The 24208-nt window shown below is 35.2% G+C and overlaps 1 protein-coding gene across 5 annotated transcripts in view; it reads right to left on the reverse strand.

Annotated features, from left to right (window-relative positions):
* The window catches only part of EPHA7 (EPH receptor A7), a 181653-nt gene that overhangs the window by 36421 nt on the left and 121024 nt on the right, over positions 1-24208 (reverse strand). For all 5 annotated transcript variants that reach the window (XM_005872100.2, XM_005872099.2, XM_005872101.2 and 2 more), the window contains exon 6: positions 3027-3151. In XM_005872100.2, the coding sequence (XP_005872162.1) occupies positions 3027-3151 (125 nt within the window). The remainder of the gene's footprint in view (positions 1-3026; positions 3152-24208) is intronic.

The following is a 24208-nucleotide window of genomic DNA, read 5'->3' on the forward strand; positions in this document are numbered from 1 at the left end:
CCAAAAAGGGTAGGTAATTATTATTATTCTTTTTTTAAATCAATCAAAATTACACTTATTTTTATCAGATCAGCAAAAAACATACTTTTTGGTGTGCCACAGAATTTTAGTGGTTTATGTGTGCCATGAGATGAAAAAGGTTGAACATTGCTGCCATAGTGACATTATCAATTGTTTTCATAACAGAACTAGAGGCCCAGTGCATAAAATTCATGCACTGGGGGCGGAGGGGAGTCCCTCAGCCTGGCCTGCGCCCTCTCGCAGTCCGGGACCACTCGTGGGATAGCTGGCAGTCAGACATCCCTCTTGCATTCCAGGGCTCTCGCAGTCTGGGGCCCTTCACTTCTTATCTCCCACCTGCAATGGAGGTGGGAGAGAATCCTGTCACTGCTGCTGCGCTCGCCAGCCGTGAGCCCGGCTTCTGGCTGAGCGGCACTCCCCCTGTGAGAGTGCACTGACCACCAGGGGGCAGCTCCTGCGTTGAGCGTCTGCCCCCTGGTGGTCAGTGCATGTCATAGTGACCAGTCATTCCCAGTCATTCCGCTGTTCAGTCGATATTCATATTAGCCTTTTATTATATAGGATAAAACCACTTGTACAATATAGTAATTAAACGAATATTTTAAATTAAAAGTATTATATAAAAGTCAAAATATTGTATAATTATGGCTTAACAATATTTTAAACAATATAATTTAGTTCAATTTCCTCATTTTTCAGACATATAAACTGAGGCTTACAGAGTTAAAAAATGTGACTTTCATATCATATATGACTAGAGAACCGATGCACGAAATTCATGCAAGGGGCTTGGCCCTCGCAGCCCTGGCTTCGTCTGGAAGGTCATTCAGCCATCTGGTCTAATTAGCATATTATGCTTTTATTATTATAGATAAGCTTAAGAATAAAATAAATTTTAAAATTCAAGAATATGAAAACTCCATCAAAACAATATGCAAATGAATACAAATTTTAAACTTAATTGATATGCCTCTAAATGGTCTATTTATGAAAAAAGTAATAAAAACTGCTCAACCAAATATACAATTTTAGAGAGCTTATTATTTGTTCTATAATAAATTCCTGTGCTCAACTGTGACTGTCAATAAAACTCTCATTGAAATCTGAAAATGTCAGTGTGGTTGTTTGATTTTTCTTTACATTGGTATTTACAAAAGTGTAAATAGTTGTATATCCAAACTGTATTTGTGATTTACAGTGAAACTGATTTGTGATTGTCTTCATTATAATCATTCATAAAAATGATAGTTGGTATTATAAATATGCATTTATCTAAAACAAAACAAGGCATAACTAATATTAGATGACATAATGATATAAATACACGTGTTATATGTATATATCATGTGTTTACATACATTATAGTGCAATACAGTTACTCCCTTTCAATTATTTTTAAATAATTTGTAAGTTCAGCGAATGTACATACATTTTCTTTCTGTTACGCAAAATAGAAAAGGAACTATTTAAGTAAGGATTTGCAAAATATCTTGTTTCACTGTGAGAAACTTCACTCTCATTTACCATGTAACTTACATTTAAAAAATGTATTTTATTGCTTTTGAAATCTGATGTAATTTCAGAAGGGATTATAACTGTTAGAGCTCATTGAAAACAGACATAAAAACCAACATTAAAAACAAGGATTCCCTCAGAAACACATTTTTGATGGGACAAAAAATGTTTCCCTGGTACAAAGTGAGGTATTTAACATATAACTTTGGCAGTGGAGTCAGGAATTCATAAAGGAAATAATAAGTTGAAATATTGTAAACTTAATTTGAACATTGAAACTAATCTTAAACTGTTTTTGCTTCAAAAGGAAAAACATTATTGCCAATGCACTAGTGCACATTAAGTAATCATTCAAGTAGATCAGCCCCCAAGTTTTTCAAAAGCTTTAAGTTCCTATTTTAAATGTTGTCTAAATGGTTAAAATAGCCCTGGCTGGTATGGCTCGGTGGATAGAGCATTGGCCTGTGGACTGAAGGGTCCCAGGTTCGATTCTGGTCAAGGACATGTGCCGGGTTGTGGGTTTGATCCCCAATGGGCGGTGTGTGGGAGGCAGCTGATCAGTGATTCTCATTGATGTTTCTCTCTCTCCCTTCCTCCCTGAAATCAATAAAAATATATTAATAAATAATAAATAAATAAATGGTTAAAATAGTTATGTGTATATTATAGCACTTCAGCTAACTCACTTAAGTCAACAATAGTAACACTTATTACTAGTATTACTATAACTATTAGTAATAACAATTCAAACCTTGAACCAGGTCCTACATAACAATTTGTGACCAAGGGCACCATGCTCCCCTTCTCTCCAGACCGGTCAGAAATAAATGCACTCAAATGCTCAGACATGTCACTATTTATTAAAATGTAGCAAATATGGAGATTAAAGAGGCAGCACTTGGGTTTTCACCATACTATTTTTTTCATGGAGAAAGGAGTATAAAGAAGTGGTCTTGGACATGATTAACATAACATAGATAAAGTAAATTTCACAAGGAATTTAAAGAAGTAGACTATCATCAGCCGATTCTAAAATTTAGAGAACACTGCAAAGTTACTGCAAAAAAATATTTTTAATTTTCAAATGACCAAATAATTTGAGGCCATCATCATATCACTGAAACCACACAAATAAAATAAATCAGTAAAGGTCCAAGCAGACATCCTACAATAAACATTTTTCAAAAATGCGTTGGGCCGTGTGGTTTGGGTGGCACTAAAACATGCTCCACCTAATTATTATGATTTCAAAATCTGAATAAGCAAATATATTACTAGAGGAATATTGTCATTTGTGTAGCAGAAATTTAATACACAGAAATTATAATAATGAATCATAGTTTCAAGGAGATAATGATCAAAACTGACTAAACTAACTAAGAATTCTGAAGTACCTCCAAAGCGTTGGCAGAATGACCAACTTTAGTCTGCAGTGCAGTAGGACGACAGGAGACACACGCCGTGGTACATTTCCTGTTCCCGGTACTTACTTTCTCGTAATACTTGATCTCATATTCGGTGATGACTCCATTGGGATGCTCGGGCTCCTGCCAGGAAAGCTCCACACTGCGCTGCAGCACTCGCTCCTTCATGACTCCGCTCACTTGCGAGGGAGCTGTTTGGACAAGATGTGTCAATAAACAATGAGAAAAGGCACTGGATGCCCCCAGTCAAATGTCACCACTGATCAGTTCCATGCTGTGCCAGTTCCATTAGGTAAAAGAAAGCACCTTTTCACAGCTCACAATTCAGAAGGTATTGAATATTCAAACAGGACCTTATTACTGTTCATAAACCTTAATAGAAATTTAAATTAAAGTGCAAACAGCAGAAGATAGCATTGTTCACGTTAGTGAAAAATGGAAATGCTGGGGCTGAGAATGACAATTAAGCAAGTGAATGCTAATTAAGGCTACAAAATATGATTTCAGATTAATCTCCAGTGATAAACTAAGTCCAAATATTTATTTCACATGCAACAGCAATATGCTTATAAAAGAAAAAAAATAAAAATATCATGCAAGAAAAAGTTATGAAATGGCTACTTTAATCTTCAACTAAAGGGATCACACTTTTAAAAAAATGTTTTTATGTTTCATGGGTGTGTGTGTATTCCCGAAGAATTCCAATTAACCTTGGCAAAAATTTTCTTACACTTTTTTTTGGTCAAGAGCAAGAAAATGCTAAAGCTGCTGGTATTCAAATATGCGCGTGAAAACACGTAAATACTCTTGCATGTGTAATTTATACTTAGGTAACCTAGGCCTCAAGCTTTGAAAGAAGCAGTTCGAACTATAATTTTGCCTTCTCTTTCTATATAGATAATAATATGCTTAGAGCTCTTTCATTCTAATTAGTGGCATATACTCTCTTTTGGTAGCTAAGACTGTGGAATGCAGCAAACTAATTTGCTCTGTCTAATTTGCTCAGTGATGATTAACTAGTTGTCTTCTCTGTCTAAATGAGGAGCTGCACTGGCTTGGCTGAATTTCAGGGGGGTCATTATGTTCCATGTATCATGCTCTATCTCATCCTGTAAAATATTCTCAGGCTGTTAATTTAATTTTCAGATGTCCAAATTTGTTAATAATCCCGCTGACAGAAAAGCAATTATATGGGGCCAAAGCTGTTTAAACAAGCTTCTGATGTTTATCCTCTTGGCTTTATTTTGCTTCTTCTCCTTTTTAATATTTTCTTGTATCAATGTCTAGAGAAAACATTTTTCACTTCTTTCTGGCTTGGCGGTTGGGAGGGAAGGACATGGAAGATGCATGATTCCCATTTCCTCACAGATTACTAACAAAAGCATAACTAGGGAAGATTAAGTGGAACAACTTTTGCTTTTGGGCGATGCAGCTAAAGTACTCAACGCACTGTGCTTACAGAATAAATGTGTGTCTGATGTTTCCAATGAAGCAAATTTCTAATAAGAAATCTTATTTTTGCCACTTTTAAAACCTGATTACATGCAGGGAAGAAGCACTTGTTTCTAAAGTGATTTGCCTCTCTACGCAGAGCATGCTTGGCATATCTCAGCCCACTGTGATGTTCTAAAGGCTGCTTCCTGGGAAAACAAGCCTCACCTAAGCATGAGGTGAGATTCTACTAAGTAAATGCTCTCTAATTGTCTAATTTAGATAAAATCATTCAGAAAACACTGTATTTTAATTCTAATTAGTAAAAAATAGAATGCAGCAGCCCAGGTAAGAATACTATAATAGTCGACACCCTTAATTACTCTATAGAGCTGCTGGTTTACAACACAGGGCGTGCCATTTGGAAATAGGTTAGCTGAAAATAGGTGTGAGACCTAGTTGGTACCAATCTCTAGGTCTCTTTCAAATAACACACATAGCTAAATATGATTTCCAGCTAAGTCAAACTGTAAGACATTTTGATTAGTTTCTGTCCTTAATTATTAATGTGAGGAGGCAGAAGACACTGAATTTTCCAAGGTATGGAGGGGACTTGGTGTATAAATTCACCTCATTTAGTTTCTGATATGTTATAGCAAGATCTAAGTATAGACAGACTGGATTTCTGCAAGTTACACACTAAAATGATATTCATTGTTTCATCCTGGAAAACCAATAAAATTATGGTAATTAGGGGTTGGGGGAGAAATACCTAGAGTACTTTTCAAACGGATAGTATTTTGAAACCTGTGTCGGCACTAACAGTGCAGTGTGCTACTCCCCCCAGCCCCCTCCTCTCTTGTACAAGGAGCCATATCTGTGACTATACTCCTGATTTTCTATTTCCTTTTTTAAAAAATTATCCCTTGGTGATACTGTAGCAAGTCACACATTTGAGAGGATCAGAGACAGAAGTACTAGCACATGGCCCTGGAGAATAGATAAATTGCATGATAGGAAAAATCTTTCCCTGTCTTATGTCCTTCAAATACAATATTTTGGTACAGGAAAACTAATAATATTTTCCCTTGAGTTTCAATATCATAGGCATTAAGGATATACAACCCAAAAGCTATATAGCTAAGGTAGTCAGATTCTAATAGGGTCATTACTTTCAGATAAATTTATGTGTACAAGTAAAATTGAAGTTGCATAATCTTAAAACTCGATGATTTCTATGGTGAATATATATATGATCTACTAAACTACTCACATTGTTACAATTTCGCTAAAAATATACTCACACTTACGCCAAAATATTCAATTTACTACAATGTGAAGTTCATTTTGAAAAGAATATGTACAGAATTAAATTTTATACATAGTTAACAACCAAGTAGGTACTATGACATCTAAATTGTAATTTCCACAGTTATCAGTTAAAATAAAATATAATCAGAATTGATTTGAAGTTAATAAGTAGTAACCAGCAATAATAAATTCCCTAAATTGAAAAAGTAGAAAAAAATACTTCATATAGAGGAGCTTTAAAACATGACTTTTTAGTAAGGTTTTTAACAAATGATTAACAGATTCATTTCTCACCTAAATTTCTTGATATATGCATACACAAAAATTATTTTGACTGAAAAAAACAGATGGAACATTTTTGCACTTAAAATCTTCACAATTTATTGAGACATATCTGGAGTCTGTACAAATGACAGTGAAAGATGACCTTAGGAAATTCAGAAGATGGGTTCCGTGGCTCAAAGGGGTCAATTTCAACAGTATGAAAACAAGGTTGATAAAGCTGATGCAACAGGAATACAGAAACCTAATAACAGGCAGAAGGTAATTTGTGGGCTAGGTTTGTTAGTGTGAGCCTTTGAATTAAAAAATAATCAGTAAGAATGTCAGGTTTATGAAAAGACCTGAACCAATCAACAATTTACAGATTTTGCACTTCAAGCATTCATGCATGACTTTTGATCTTAATCAATTTATAATTAAAATCCAAATACAAAAGACACACTTAAATTTTAAGATGAAATATATTTATAAAGACTCCATCACCTCCCCCACCCCGCCATCCCGGCAAATGTTTAAGTTTGCCTTCATGCATGGAAAAATTTCCTAGCACAAAGTAGGGGGAAAAGACAATATTAAAACATAGTGTAGGAGGCTATCCAAAGATATCCATAGTCTAATCTCTGGAATACGTGAATGTGCAACAGTATATGGCAAAACAGACACTGCAGATGTAACAAAGGTTATAGATCTTACAATACAGTTATTATCCTGGACATCCCCCCAGTGGGTTCAATCTAATCACATCAGCATTTAGAGCAGAGAAATTTCTCCAACCAGTGTCAGAGAGGTGCTGCTGAAGGAGAAGCCAGGGAGCTGTGAAGCAGGGGAGGGTATAACCATAAGAGAAACATGAGAAGATAAGAGGACAGCCTTTAGGATCAAAGACTGGTCCTGGTTGACAGAGGCAGGGAAACAGAGGCCTACATTCTACAAGTGCAAAGGCCCTGGATTCTGGCAACAACATGAATGAGCTTGGAAGCAGGTTTTCCGTCTCCGGATAAGAGCCTGGCCCAGCTAACAACCTAATCCCACCCAGTGAGGCTGTCAACAGAGCATCCAGCGGAGTGCCCCACAGTGCCCAGATCTCTGGCCCACAGACCTGGGAGATAATAAACAGGTATTGTTTTTAAGTTTTTGTAGTAATTTTTATGGTAGCAATAGAAAACCAATTCATATGGGTAGTAAAGCAAAAAAATAGACTTACTGGTCTGTTTATAAAGTCTATGAAAAAAAGGTTAGTGATAGGATAGTTTGATAATGTGATATGTCAAACTTCCTGTTGCAATAACAGGTAGTCAAGAAACTTTGATCTTAATTGGCACTCAAAACACAATGTCTTATAGGTAAGAAATCTTCATCGTATATTTTAAAAAAGCATTCTTTGTGGTAGAACTTTAGTGAGGCTCATGAATTTTATTTTGGATTTAAAAAGTAATTTATACTAGTTCCATTGTTACTTCACTTAAATGCTCTCATTGAATTTCAACAAAGAATGGTGAGTAAAAACATAATATTTGTATTTCTAAAGAATAAAATGAGGTAAGATGGGTCAACAAGCATGGAATGACCTTTTGCCATGCATTTCAAGTTGTTAAGTCTATTGACATTTGTTAGGTTTCCATTAAATAAATACAAAAAGTGAAAATGAACAAATCTTTAGAACAGTCAAATGCAGATCTGACAGTAACAGAATAATAGTCTTTACTGAATGCTTTTGTTGCTGCACAGTAGGGAATTCGTTTTTAGCAACCCTTTGAAATCATAAATATGTGTATTATTAGCAGCCTAGTATTTTTAACACACAAATTTTAGCTTCCTTACTCTTCACCACAGGTGTTTCATTTTTGCACTACAGAAAAAGCATATATAAAAACACATATAAATTTATTTCAATAACAAAACACTAGGCCATAGAACAGAGTTGAGTATCATGTACCATATCAATTCCATTTTGGGGGTATGTAGGAACATGTAAAAAAATTCTAATGTGATTTCACTAAACTTTAATTTCCTGACTGTAAACAAAGGTGTTAGTAGTAGTAATATGATGAGCAATAAACATAAAATTTATCTAACAAAAAGAAGCACAAGAACTAAGGGCAATTGAGCCCACAGCAATTATGAGCAATCAATTTGTGATAGAGGTCTGTCAAATTATTTTTGGTAGGAGAGAAGTGTGATTTGTAGCTAAAAAACATAAAATCTCTTTCTAAAATACATAGTTGAAAAAATCAGTATAAAATCAATTTATCTTTTTTAAACTTAAATTATGTTATTTGCATTGCTATCTAACATACCAATTAGGATAATTTTTATTCAAAATGTAAAATACACAATTATAATAAGATATATCACAGAATGAATTTCTAAATATATTGAAGCACAATAACTGAAAAGACAACTTAAATACAAGTAAAACTAAGATCTGAAATTTTTTAATGAAGCCAATACACTTTCAGTAAGATAATACAACATACCAGGAATTATGAAAGTCAGTATTCTACTATTTGATTAAGAACAACCTTGCTCTTGAAAGCAATAGTTACAACATAGTCAGACAATACATCTTTCTGAGAATGAAGTTTTCTCTGTTATTATGAGACTAGAGGCCCAGTGCATGAAAATTCATGCACTGGAGGGGGTGTCCCTCAGCCCGGCCTGCCCCTTCTCACAGTCCAGGAGCCCTCAGGGGCGGGAGGCGACCCGATGGTCAGGGGAAGGCAACGCCCCCATCACACCTCTGCTGCTGCCACTGCCGGCAGTGCAAGCCTCGACCGGCCCTGGTTACCTGAGCCTTGGGCGGCCCCGGGTGGCTAAGCAGCCACCATCCTAGGCTTGCCTGTGCCTGGGGCTGGCCCTGAGAAGCTGCGGGGCTAAGGGGACTGGGCACCACCATCTTTGAGGGCAGAGAAGTCAATTAGCAAATTCCCTCCTTATTGGCTGTGGGCACTGTCATCTTTGAGGGAGGGGCAGTCAATTAGCATATTCCCTCCTTATTGGCTCTGGGCACCACCATCTTTGAGGGCGGGGCAATCAATTAGCATATTCCCTCCTTATTGGCTGTGGCACCGCCATCTTTGTGATGGTGTGTGGGTCAATTAGCATATTCCCTCTTTATTAGATAGGATGATTACTAACCAATTGTTTGGATATTTAATGAATTACTATAGTAGCTAGCACTTCCTGGCAGAATCTCTAGGTAAAATGCTTTAAGGTCAAAGGTGAGGACTGTGGGGAAAGCTATGTGGCTATCAATTGGTTCTAAACACTCATTGAGCCCATTGCTAATCTCAGGTTAAGTACTGACTAGAATTTTAATTGATGAGGGGTTAATTTGTAAACCCTGGTGCATTTGTGTTTTCATAGAATTACAATGTAATTGTAACTTTCAATGTAAATAAAATAAAATAATATTTTGTAAATAGTAGGCACACATTATTGGCCTATGAGGAGATAGAAACTTAGGTCAGATGAACACCTACCTCAGCAAGCACTTTATTATTGCTACTTCTTTGCAAACGCCTTGAAGATTTTTTTTTTTCTGGTTCAAGTTACTTATCATATACTAGCATGTTCAGTAGCAATGTCTTTTAACATAGTCTAGCATTAATCTAAGTACCCTTCACTGTTCCACTAAAATGGTTAGAGGTAAGAGTACTATAACAACCTTTTATTCATTTCTGATAAAAGCTTCATTTGTTTATAAATTCAACAAATAATTTTTCATGATGATAATAGTATAAACAAAAAATTGCATGGGCTGCAAAGATGATGAGGCCACATTCCCCACTTTGAAGGAGATTTTAATGTAGAAAATAAGTTAGAATGTAAATGTACTCAATTTGAATGCACAATTAAACATCATAGCATAGATGAAGTATGAACCAAGTGCTAGCAAATTCTTGGGAGGCAGTAAAGAGTAAAACACAAAAGCATTCCCTGTAACTCAGTGTTTGACTGGTATAAGTATATATTTAAACTAATTATCAGAAATGTTGCCATCATGTCTGTAACCTGCAATGGATAACTTTCTATCAATCAATAATAACAGCCAGGTTCAAGATTGGGCCCATGATTTCCTCTCTAGAGGCCTCCAACAATAAGTCACCACTCACTGAATCATTCTTCCTCTACTTCAGCTAATATATAATTTTTTCCAATTACAGTTTACATTAAATATTATTCTGTATTAGTTTCAAGATGCATAGCATAGTGGCTAGAAAATCATACACTTTACAGAGTGGTCCATCTGATGTTTCACGCACCCAGATGGGCCCACACAGTGATTATGATACTACTAACCATAGTCCCCACACTGAACCTACATCTCTGTGACTGTTTTGTCACTACCAATTTGCACTTCTTAATCCCTTCACCTTTTTCACCCAGCCCCCCAAATCCCCTCCCCTCTGTCAAGCTGTCAGTCTGCTCTTGGTACCTATGAGTCTGTTTCTACTTTGTTAGTTTAATTTGTTATTTAGATTCCACATATAAGTGAAATCATTTGGCATTTGTCTTTCTCTGTCTGACTTATCTCACTTGGCATAATACCCTCCAGTTCCATCCAGGCTGTTGCAAAAGGTAGGCTTTCATTCTTTTCATGGCCGAGTAGTATTCCATTGTGTAAATGTACTACACCTTTTATATCCACTCACCTACTGATAGGCATTTGGGTTGCTTCCATATCATGTCTATTGTAAATAGCATGGCATTGAACAGAGGAGTGCATATATTTTTTGGAATTAATGTTTCATGTTTCTTTGGATAAATACCCAGAAATAGAATCACTGGGCCATAAGGCAATTCTATTTTTAATGTTTGAGGAACCTCTACACTGTTTTCCATAGTGTTTGTTTCAATGTGCATCCCACCAGCAGTGCACTAGGGTTCCCTTTTCTTCACATCCTTCCCAACACTAACTGTTTGTTGATTTATTGATGAGAGCCATTCTGACCGGTGTGAGGTGATATCTAATTGGGATTTTCATTTAATATATATTTTTTTTCTAAAAACATATTTTCTTTGCTGACAGCACTACACAATATAACATTTAACTATTTTATAGCTGTTTATCTCCTCAGTTATTCTGATGCTCCTTGAAGGCAGGGCATTTAGAGGAGTATGCGAGGGTAGGACTGAAGAGCATGGCCCTAGCTCTGCACCTGGGTTCCATTGCTTATTTGCAGATTGTGTGAACCTTAGCAAGGAACTGAACACCCATGTGCCTCATTTTCCCCAGATTTAAAATAGCTATAATCAAACTGCATACTTCAAAAATAAAACTGTTTTATACATTTAATATATACATACATGTTAAACACTTAAAACCATTCCTGACACCTGGTAGGAACTCAAAAAATATACAGGGTGGCCCCTAAAATGTATACACACACTTTGAATAATTATAAAGGCAGTGTTTATTAAAACACATTTCATTTCCATTTAACAGCTGACAATTCATTTCATTTTCACTCCTTTTCAGGTTTAACTGATTTGAAATAATGGGTGAAGCCAGACTAAGCTTTAAACAAAGAAAATTTATCCTAAAGTGCCACTAGCCTTTTTTTTTATGGGAATACATAAAAGATAAAATTTGTGGTATAAAAACGCCAACAGTTGATGAATTGACAAATACTGAACAAAATTACTCTTGATGTATGCAATTCCATTGCTTTGTGATATCAGCAGTGCCTGGATCAGAATGGTCATCAGTTTGAAAACAGGCATTGCAAAATAAATTATTTATTTCCTTTTAAATTTTGAAAATGAACTGTATGTTAATAAACATCAACTTTATAATCATTCAAAGTGTGTATACATTTTTTGTGTGTATACATTTTTTGTGACACCCTGTATTATGTATTACTAGAGGCACGGTGCACGAAATTCATGCGGGGGGGGGGTCCCCTCAGCCCAGCTTGCACTCTCTCTAATCCGGGACCCCACGGGGGATGTCCGACTGCCGCTTAAGGCACAATCCCCAGGGATCAGGGCTAAACTGGCAGTCAGACATCCCTCTCACAATCCAGGAATGCAATTCCATTGCTTTGTGATATCAGCAGTGCCTGGATCAGAATGGTCATCAGTTTGAAAACAGGCATTGCAAAATAAATTATTTATTTCTGTAGATTCTTTTAAATTTTGAAAATGAACTGTATGTTAATAAACATCAACTTTATAATCATTCAAAGTGTGTATACATTTTTTGTGACACCCTGTATTATGTATTACTAGAGGCACGGTGCACGAAATTCGTGCGGGGGGGGGGGGCCCCTCAGCCCAGCCTGCACTCTCTCCAATCAGGGACCCCTTGGGGGATGTCCAATAGGGATCGGGCCTGAACCGGCAGTTGGACATCCCTCTCGCAATCTGGGACCACTGACTCCTAACCGCTCACGTCACCTGCCCGCCTGCCTGATTGCTCCTACTGGCCCCCCGGCCAGCCTGATCACCCCTAACTGCTTCTGCCTGCCGGCCTGGTCACCCCCAACTGTCCCCCCTGCCACCTGGTCACCCCCAACAGCCCCCTCCCAACCAGTCTGGTCACCCCTCACTGTCCCCTCTGCTGGCCTGGTCACCCCACACAGCCTGCTGGGGTGTCCCTCACTAACCCCCCTGCCGGCCTTGTCGCCCCACTCAGCCTGTTTGGTTGTCTGTTCAGTTGTGATAGCTCCTGGCTCTTTATGTATATAGATTATCTTAGACTTTGTCTGTATTAGACTTACTGATGCCCCTTCCAGCTTGGTCACCCTTAACTGCACCCCTCTGCCAGCCTGGTTGCCCCAAACTGCCCCACCTGCTGGCCTGGTTGCCCCTCACTGCCCCCTCTGCTGGCCTGGTTGCTGCCAACTGTGCCACCTCCAGCCTGGTCACCCCTCACTGCCCCTCCTGCCGGCCTAGTCGCCCCACACAGCCTGCTGTTTGGTCATTTGCTCGCCCCTCACTGCCCCCCCCTGCTAGCCTGGTCGCCCCACACAGCCTGCTGCTCAGTCGTTTGGTCGTCCCTCACTAACCCCCCTGCCGGCCTTGTCGCCCCACTCAGCCTGTTTGGTTGTCTGTTCAGTTGTGATAGCTCCTGGCTCTTTATGTATATAGATTATCTTAGACTTTGTCTGTATTAGACTTACTGATGCCTTGGACTGACTCCAGAATACTCTAATTCTGAAATCATATTAAGGCATCAGTATTTTTCAAATGATCCTCCTATGAAGCTGACCTACACGTGAGTTTCAGAACAGTCCTTTTGAAACTTTGGCGGGAACACAAATTGTTATTTCAAGGTGGGATTCTAGTACTCTACATAAAAATTGTTGGCAAATTTTAGATTTTAAAACATTATATTGACATTTTTATTCAACTTATATAATTTAGACATGACCAATTTCTATAATTTATACTCTGTATTTTACATGCACTAGTAAGACACTTATGTTAAGTCATTTAGAAGGAACTTATTATTGTAAAAAACAAAACAAACACTCACACACACACACACACACACAAAAAAAAAAAACCCACAAAAAAACTGCCACAAGGGGAAGAGGAATGACAGCATACATCCTTTTCAAATATTATAATCCATCAGGTTAACAGAGCAGTACCAATGAAGCAACCTTTTCTATTTTGGGTGATGAGAAAAGTAATATTTTTAATAATTCTTTTAAAACACTTTTAAATTTGATCTATCAGGCCCTCTGACTCCATCTCTAATTTTCTAAGAATCCATGGTTAACATCTAGCTTGTTTATAAAGCTGACTACATAACTACAACCCATAGCTAGATGATTTTAGTTATGAAAATTAACTTAAATAAAATAAGATACACACCTACACACACATACATTCGTTTATGATCCAAACCTTCCTTACATGTCATCAGAATAAGTTTTAATTGTGTATATTTTATTTGACTTTGGAACATGTTTTTTCAATAGAGAGAGAATTGTGTTGTATTTTAATCATAAAAATATTTTAATTCTATTTGACAATTTTTAAAATGTTAGGTTAGTCCAAATGTTTGTTATGAATATTTTAAATTATTATTTTCATAGCTAAATTCTTTATAACAAATATTCTTTCCATTAATTTATATCAAACAAAATATAAATTATTTTGCACTTGATATGCTGTAACTATATTTCCTTACAATATGTACATGAGTATAATCCTTCATTTAGATTAATAAGCTTAATTGATGTACTATTATATATTATATAACATAAAACATGAATTATTCTTATATTATGTAATAATATACATTAATATTTACACAAATAATGATGTAGCTTAAGAAAGCTCATTAGTTCCTCTCCCTAAATATCTACACAATGTTTAAAATATTATTCTGTTTATTATAACAACATTCTGGAACTCCACAGATGTGGTTATTTTTCAGAAATAATAAAGCCTGCATTCAAACATGTAGGTTGTTCATTAAGAGAAACATTATCAATAGGAATAATATGAAAGAAAGAGGAGGGGTATTATGTTAATTATATACAGTCAGAATCAATCATATATCCCTTTAGAATAAAACTTGCATTACTAAATGCCAACTTTGTACTATGTGACTATACTGCATTTATAACTCCCAAATCCTCTTCTAGTACACCACTGTTTTTCATTATTTTAAAATTAATATAATGTATTAAAACCAAATTTTCATTAAAAAATTAATAAAATGGAATAAAATTGAGCTCATCACATATATTTCATTAAATGTTGCTTCATATATGAGTGTATGTATGAATATACCAAGGTAAAGATATACAGTATGCACCTGTGAATTACTATTAAGTTATTTTTTACATTTTTTGAAAGCCTCTTCATTACATGATATATAATTGAGGGTATATTCCTTCATAGAGTGATATACATGTGTGTAAAGTGATACAAAACATAATACAGCAAAAATAAGTTTGACAATTCCATATTACATCATTCTTTTACTCTATTGTAAACTTCTTTTTTAAATGTATTTTTTATTGATTTCAGAGAGGAAGCGAGAGGGAGATAGAAACATCAAAGATGAGAGAATCATTGATCAGCTGCCTTCTGAATGCCCCCTACTGGGGATCGAGCCCACAATGAGGGTATATTCCCTCATAGAGTGATATACATGTGTGTAAAGTGATACAAAACATAATACAGCAAAAATAAGTTTGACAATTCCATATTACATCATTCTTCTACTCTATCGTAAACTTCTTTTTTAAATATATTTTTGATTGATTTCAGAGAGAAAGTGAGAGGGAGATAGAAACATCAAAGATGAGAGAATCATTGATCAGCTGCCTTCTGAATGTCCCCTACTGGGGATCGAGCCCACAACCTGGGCTTGTGCCCTGACCGGGAATTGAACCCTGATCTCCTGGTTCATAGGTCTATGCTCAACCATTGAGCTACACAAGCCTGGCTGAAGGTGTGTTTTAAAAGGAGAGAACGTGGTGATAAGCAAGTGCCTCAGCCTGGCCTCAGCGTGGGCACTGCCACCAATGTTCCCAGGGCCCTTGCTCCCCTGTGGTGGCAGGTTTGGAGGCCAGTCTCCAGGTATTTCCTTTTTTGTTGTTGTTTTTTTTTGTTTTTGCTAATCTGTACCTGAGGATATTTTTTTCCCATTGATTTTTAGAGAGAGTAGAAGGGAGGTGGGTAGACCAAGAGATAGAAACATTGATGTGAGAGACACACATCGATTTATTGCCTCCAGCATGCACCCTGCCCAAGGTAGGTGCCCTTGACCAGAATGGAACCCGTGACCCTTCAGTCTGTGGCCCAACACTCTAACCACTGAACCAAACTGGCTAGGGCATGAATTGTTTTCTAATCTATTCATTCTTGGTCTAAAACACATAGATATACAAAACAACCTACTTTCTTAAATATTATTTAACAATATTAATTTTTGCAGAAATTGTCCATTACTGGTTTTGTTCACTTTATTTTTTAATAGCTTTTTCCCCCCAATCATCACTCTGGCACTCCTCACAATTCATTTGATTTTAATTTCCCATCCTATTATAAGTCAAATTATTCAAGGAATAGAAGAGAGATGAAAGAATAAAGGAAGAAGAATGAAACAAGAAAGAGGTGGTGGAGGATGAGGCAGAGGAAGATAAGAAAAGAAGGAAACAAGTATCTAAAAACTCATTAAAATTACCTCATTTAAAATGTGCAATTAAAGAATGTTATCATCTCAGTTGCTCCAGGTACTCTGAATATATTTTCATCTCCAAAGTGCATAAACTTAAAAAATTCATATTATTTAATCATAACTTCTCAGTACCAGTCAAGATTTATTATTTCAAGAACCTACCACAAACTAAGCATTTAGTTTAATAGCATCTGCTAAATACATTTCAATTAGCATTGCTGCTTGTATTTTAAACATGCTGCCTCACAATGTAAAAGCTATTGCCTAGGCATTTAGGCATAAATGAAAACTACTTTAAATTCCCTAAACCTATATGATGGCAATGGTGCAATATGGCATTAATTTACTAAAACATATTTTAGCACCAAGAGAAAATTAATGAAGTTCACTAGTGGCCAATACCTTAGAAGTCACTTTTTGTTCTTCACAGAAGGCAGGGCATTCAGTTTAACTTTCTATAATATTCTTTAAAAATCAACAAATAAAACTACAGAATCACTTCTATTCACTGAAAAAATCTGAGTTAAAATGAACAGATATAGGTAACAAGAGCTACCAATCCTATATAATAAAAGGGTAATATGCAAATTGACCCTAATGGCGGAATGACCAGTTGCTATGATGCGCACTGACCACCAGGGGGCAGACGCTCAATGCAGGTGGTCAGTGTGCTTCTACAGGGGGAGTGCTGCTCAGCCAGAAGCTGGCTCATTGGCTGGCCAGTGCAATGGAGGTGGCGGGAGCCTTTCCTGCCTTGTTTGTAACTGGACTTCATTCCTCATAGAAACAACATCATAAATAGCACTTAGATTTTCAGATTAAGACCACAAATGTGTATCTGACCTAGCATATTGTTAAAATATTGTAGATTTGTACAGAAAAAGAATAAAAAATAGTTCTATTTTAATACTAGTAACTAAGCCAAAAAAAATACAATGAATAAAATGTGTTTATTATATTGAATATAGATACTTCAATACAGTAATTAAGATCTTCCCAAATCCTCCTACAATTCCCATGTCTCTTAGCCAGATACCTGGCTTGCCTCCTCCCACTTCCCTCCTCTTACCATATGAAGTTTTGACTTTATTTCTAAATAGTCTCCAGCCATGAGTTTAAAAACTATTTGAATAGTTTGAACTCATTAGTATCAAAATTTATCTTAATGATATGGGGAAAATTTAAAAAAAATTGCTGACTTTAAAGGTATCATCCTAACCTAGAACGATATCACTAGTTTGTTTGTTTTTTAATCGTTTGGGATTTTATGATACTTCTCCTTAAAGAAATGCAATATACATAGCAATCAGTAGTCAAAAAAATTAAAGACTGATCTTAAGGTATATGTACAACTTTACAAATTTCTACAAGATATTTTAGCACTGTAATTTGAGAGAATAATTAACCTAGAACTAAAAAACAAATTTGCTTCATAGAGGACAATTTTAGATAATTGAGAACTGTTATCTTTTTAGTAAACCAGAATTAAGTGTATATCTAAAAGCTTGAAACTGATAAATAGTACGGGCAGTATTTGTTACCAAAATCGAACATGACCTCTAACACCAGCCTTATTGTGAAATAAATGATTTGTACATTTCTCAATGATATTTCTCATTTATATATGACAGTCTCAGAAATGTTATTGGCTATATTCACTACAAATAAACTCCATATTGAATAAATGTAGGGAATTAGTAACTCTTCAGCTCTCTATTGTAACAAAAGCCAACACATACATGAGAAGCATTAAATGTTTCCTCAATTCTGTGAATCAATTTGCCAGGTCTAATTTCGAGGAGCTATTGTCACCATAGTTAAATTTTATTATAAAATTCTGATAAAATGCAAATCTAAAATTTTACTCTACAATAGAAAAATACATTTCTTGTCCCCCACCCCTCTTATTTTTAGTTTCAGGTGGGGTATTTTGTTTTAGATCTCTTTGCCTTAAATCAGTAGACTATCCATAAACTACAACCAAGGCTCGAAAGCAACTTTAGTTCCCTGAGAATGAAGCAATGCAGAGTGATAAGCACCTTCCATTACATGTTCACATAATAATCTTATTTCACCCAATGCAATGGCAAGGCTCTTCAGGAAGCCCGTGTCCTGAAATTTTCAGTTTAAGGCCTGGCAGAAAGTTGCATGAATGATTCATTAGAGGTAATTCTACTTCCTGGTCATTATAAATTCGATTCCTTTTTAGCATAAAACAAAACAAAACATACAAATGCAGGAAATAAATACAACATTGAAATATATCCCAATTGTCTATTTTGCAAAAATTACTCTGCTCATGCTCACTCAACATTTGCAATTCACTGACTGACAAATGCTCAATTGCTGTGAAAAATGAGGACATTTTCTGTTTTGTCCAGTAATAAAATCTGTCCAGTGGTACATTTCTTTATAAAACTGCATCATATTTCTGAACACACCTCTCATCTCTGTCCTACATGGTCTTGGATGTCAAACAAAAACAATTATGCAACATATTTTGTGCTATGTACAAAGGCAAATTCCATATGGTTTGTACTAATTAAAAATGTATTTTGAATGAAAGATTCCTATATTATTTTAGAATAAAAATTTTTGAATTTAACCAAGTGCTAGGGCTACAGTTTTGTTTTTAAGTCAAAGCCAAGAAATTATTATTAAGCATTAAACCACGCACTAAATAAAATATTAAAGCTGCACGATAAATTAATCCTTAATCACTAAATAACAGTTATTATGATGTGCCACTGTATTAAGTCTGACTCCTGAAGACTGAGTAATTGATGTCCTCGATGTCCAGTCCTCAGCAGGCCTGCTCAGCTCCATAGACTCCTGCCTGTGGCTTCTTTTAAGGAGACAATGCATCTCATTTTTGCTCTTCCCCTTTCCTGCCGCCTTCTATTTCTCCCAGCATTACTGTCTCCCAAAGAACCCTACCTTCTCATGATGTGCTCAAATTAAGACAGCTTCAGGTGGGTTATTTTTACCTCCAGGGATGTTTCCGGCTTAATGTGTTCAGGAACCACTTATTCATTGGTCCGGATAGATACTCTCCTCCAACACTATATTTCAAATGAATACTTTTTTCCCCTACCAGACTTCCTTGCTGTCCACCTTTTGAATCATAGTAATTGGGAATACAAGGGCATTGATTATGAGCTGGTTCAGTCATCAACTCAAATGGAGTCTACTAAATAACAGACAGGCAATAATTTTCTGTTACCAGATTACCAGATCATGATAGCTGCTACCCAATGATCCATTTGGAAAACTGTACATTAATCCTTAAGTAAAATGCGCAAAAGGACACTTGACCACTTGGAACACAAACACACACACACACACACACACACACACAAGCAAAAGGACATTTGGCCACTTGGAACACACACACACACACACACGTGTGCACACTGAAAATGCAACTCCATTATGTCCCAGAGTTAGAAGGAAAAGTATTTTCAGATCAGTCTAAGTTAAATTTGATTTTCCATGCTTGAAATTAACCATCACCGCCAGAACCTATAGATTAGGTATTGTTTGTATATGTCTAAGAGTAATTATAATAAACAGAAAGAAAATGTATTGCTAATGATGCTCCTCCCCCAACTCTACAAGCTTTAAAGTCATACCGAAAAGAGTCATTCCCAGCTCTGTTATTAGACATAAGTTAACAATCATAGTGTTGGATACCTTGAGATGTGTGAATTTCATTTTTTCATTATTTCATTGTGTGCCTCAGTTTTCTCATCTCTTAAATGAAGATAATATTATCAAGTTTTAAGGGGCTGATGAAAGCATTCAATGAGAAAAAATGGGGAGGTTAAGTATAAAATAAAGGGTAGCTGTCATATTAGCACAGCATCCATAGTCTGTCATGGTTGGCTTCTGTTTATTCTTCCAGCACCATCACCTATAATTTCCTTCTCATTTCTATATACAAGGATTGTACATTCCATTTCTTGACTCGATGGTATGGCTGTCCAGTTTCTTCTCCATGGAAATCCTTACACCCTAGTCTGCTAGCAAACTTCTGCTCACAACTTCAAGAAAACCAAAGGCTCAGCTTCTCCGTACTTGGTATATACTTCAATTTAACTAGGGTAATTACCTGCTTACACCCCTCCTCCTCTACCAAAATATGAGCTCCACTGGAGTAGAAACTATATTTGTTCATGGTTACATTCCCAGACACTGCACAGTACCAAACACAAAGCAGGCACTTCCTACTTGTTTTGTGCAGGAAAATGAAAGTGTTTTTCTGTGTGTTTTTTTTTAATATCTGGGTAAGCAATGCATTGCCTTAAAGAAGCTTTAAAACAATTTTTACATGTGAATATAACAATATTCACTTCTCTATTTTCAACGCTGCCCAATATTGTTGATATTTCTTTAGTATTTTAAATATCAATGTCCAGACTGACAATACTCATTAGATTGACAGTAGCAGATATAATAGTTATTGGAAAGCTAATTTCTTTAAAAGGCAGGCAAAATTGCAACATTCTACTTGTATTTGAAAGGTTATTCTTTGTTATTTAGTTACTAAATGACAAAGCTGACTCTGATAAAGGGTTACAGGATACCACTGTACTATGTTATAAATACCTATTGCTTTAGATCAATATTCACAAAATTCCCCATTGTGTTTAAAAGCCCAGCATACTAAACTAGGCATAAATAAATCATTTTACACTAACAATAACCTTCAGTGAAGCAACTCAATTTCCTTAGACAAACTTTCATTTTGTAGTATAAAAACAACAGATTGCTTACAACTTCTGTCAACACTAGGTACATAGGCAAACAACCCATTGAACCACAGGCGAGAGAATCAGCAACTAGTAGAGAGGTATTCAGGTTACATCTATGTCTCTGTTAATGCTCCATTCCTAATCTGTGGGCTAATTTTAGAGGAGATATAACCTTTTTTAATATTTTGTGCTGTTCTGTGCAAGCAAAGAGAGTGATATTATCCTGTTAAATTGGCATATATTTGTAAATCATATAGATGAAATAAATAATTCTGGATTTTGCAACATTCAAAAGGAGTGAATTCTTTTTTTCCTAATAAGTTGAAGTTTTTAAAAAATATTGATAAAGTCAGGTACATTTAGGAATTAAATTACTAAAAAAATCTGTGTGAAAAAGGCTATGCAAAGCCATATATGATGCATCTGAGTTTTTGTTATTCATAATTTAGTTTGTAAACTCTTCTGTTACTTAAATTTATTTGCACTTGTGTTTATAATTTTTATTGAAAACAATCAAAATGCTGGTAATAATTTTTTCAAAAAATATTTGAAGACAGGTATTTTAGTATCAAGAGATTATTAATACATTCTGATATATTTTTTTGTTTCTAAATCTGAGTGTTTCATAACATAAGATAAGCTTCAGAAAGAAATGTAAAATTAAATGAGCCATTTAAGAAAATTAGATATGCAGGTTTATCTGTCATGTGTTTATAGTTAGAGCTCGCTCCCAAGATCATCTTCATGAAATCCACGGTTTCTTTCTTTGACATATGAGAGAAAACACTGTCGTTCTTCTGTGTTTTTTAGATCAATCTGTTGACACTGGTATCAAACAACTTTGAACTGATGTTGAATTGTGTAACAAGTGACAATATCAACTCCCAAGGCAGCCAAAATGCTTGCTTCATGAATGCATTTTGACAGGTCAGACAGGAACCTGATACTTACAATATGCAGCAGCAATAAGCAAGCATCACAAATAGTAAACAAAAGCTTCCACTACCTTGGGAGACATGTTTATATTCTCTGCAAAACATGTTCTATATTAATTATTATTCCTGTCTTATCTTTGTTGAGATTCAGCTCAGGCATCGCGTGTTATTAGTAGGAAAATGTTTGCCACTTACTTGTGGATAAAAGCTCTGGCCTGTAGATGCTGCTGTTTGTAAATGACTCCCAAAGACAACAAGACATCATTTTCCCAGGTGGGCTACTCATTTACTTTCTGGTTTTTTTTCTCCCACTATTCATCTCTGGTGACAAGTGTCAATTATGGACAGGAGATTTATGGGACAGGAAGGATAAAGCCCAATTTACAAATCATTTCCTGAGCAAGCAGACAGGTGCAATGACAGAGCCGGCTTGCTGTAATTGAATTTCTTGCTGCTATCTACTCAGTCACAAGAAGATGTCAACCTCAAGGATATTAGCTGTGCAAAAAGTCTTAATACACTATGATTTTGAATGTGGAGATGACAATATAGCCGAGGTTTGAAGTCTGGACTCTGAATGGAATATACTAAAGTAATTTCTTTCATGTAAAAATAAGGATTTTCCTGACCCCTTAAATGGAGAGTTCATCAGGGACAATGTGCCAAGGTAGGCTGACTTTAAATCCAATGGCAATAATGGTTACGGAAATAAACTCCATCCAGATGTATCTGAAAGTTGATTTATATATAACTACTAATATACTAAACTGAAGACTATTTGTTGGATAAGTTCACATTTTTAATGGGTAACTAGTTTGAACCTTGTTAATAATGGGAATATTTTCAATCATATGGTGCTATAAACTTGTAGTTAAATGTTGCCTTGTTTTAAAGAATATACAAATATATATCATCATAGGATTCTATGATTATATTAATTGCAGTTTACTAGCTCTCAAAAACTCATGTACCTCGTTTAATTATTAATTTTACATCCTTAGTTTACATCCAATGTTTTCAATGCATATGTTAATAGGTAAAGGCCTCACATACAGTGTTGACAATAAGTCAAAGTTCTGGAGGTCTACAGAAAGTATAATTCAATCAATACTGTTGCTTTGCTTGTACACATTTTACTAAAACTAGACTGGCTCATTTCATGGCCATCTTCTCAAAGTTTAACATTTAAATGTTTCAAATTAACTTCTTTTTTTCTCAAAAAATCTTTCAAATCCTACAAAATGTGATAATTTTTTTAAATGGGGTGGGGGGACATGTTGGACAAAATCTGGCTAAGAAATTTTTCTAAAATCTTAAATATTCTAAACACAGATTATCCAATAACCATTATTTCCTAGTCGATTTTTAAGTTAGTTTTCATTTTTATTTTAATGAACTGATTGCAGATAATGATATAGTGAATCATTTAAATGTATGTGTCTAGAATTGCATTGGTAAGAGAATTTTCAGTTTGGTAAATATTGCTACATCATTAAGCAGTTTTATAAATGTCTAGTTCAACCTGAAATTTACAAAATTTTCCATTTTTTCTGTGTTCTAGACAACACTTGATACATTATATTTTTAATTAACATTTTATTATATGTTAAATTGTCTTTTGTTGCTATTCATTTTTATACTTCCCTAAATTTGTTGATTTATTGGCCATTCCTATTTCATCAATTTCATATATTTTGTAGGTTGTTTTTCTTTTTTTAGTATTTTGTAGTTTTTTCTTATTAAAAAAATAAATACTGGGCACTACTCCTTTGTCAAATAAACATATCATTCCCTCCTACTGTGAGGTTTCTATTTTCACTTTTATAGTCAATTTTATCAATTTTCTCTTTAAGGACTGGGTTTCCTGGAAATTTCTACTCTAATCAGAGGTCATTAAGAGAGCCCTCTCTATTTTCTTCAAAATTGTTTAAGCTATATTTTTCTCTTCACAAGTGTCTTTATTCTATGAAATTGTGATCGTGTGCAATACAATAAATGGTGTTATAGTACTTTTATTTATTTAATTATATGAATATATATAATCAGCTATATATCATATTTCTGTATATATTTGAAGATATTTGTTCTGTTTTCTTAGGCTACTTATCTGTGTTTTTGCTGAGAGCACATTTTTAATTCCATAGATTTATAATGCATCTCTGCACATTTTTCTTCAAAACTGTTTTAGCTATCCCCATCCATTTTCCTTTTTTCATGCAATTCAGAAATTTGATTAACTGATTAAGTTTTACACACATTCTATTGGAAATTTGATTATAATCACATTGAATATAAAAATTCATTTGAGAAGGCTTGATATACAGTATATAGTATATGCGGTATACTATAGTATAGTATATATATAGTATACTATAGTATAGTATA

Source organism: Myotis brandtii, unplaced genomic scaffold, assembly GCF_000412655.1.
Source record: "Myotis brandtii unplaced genomic scaffold, ASM41265v1 scaffold365, whole genome shotgun sequence".
NCBI classification, from domain to species: domain Eukaryota; kingdom Metazoa; phylum Chordata; class Mammalia; order Chiroptera; family Vespertilionidae; genus Myotis; species Myotis brandtii.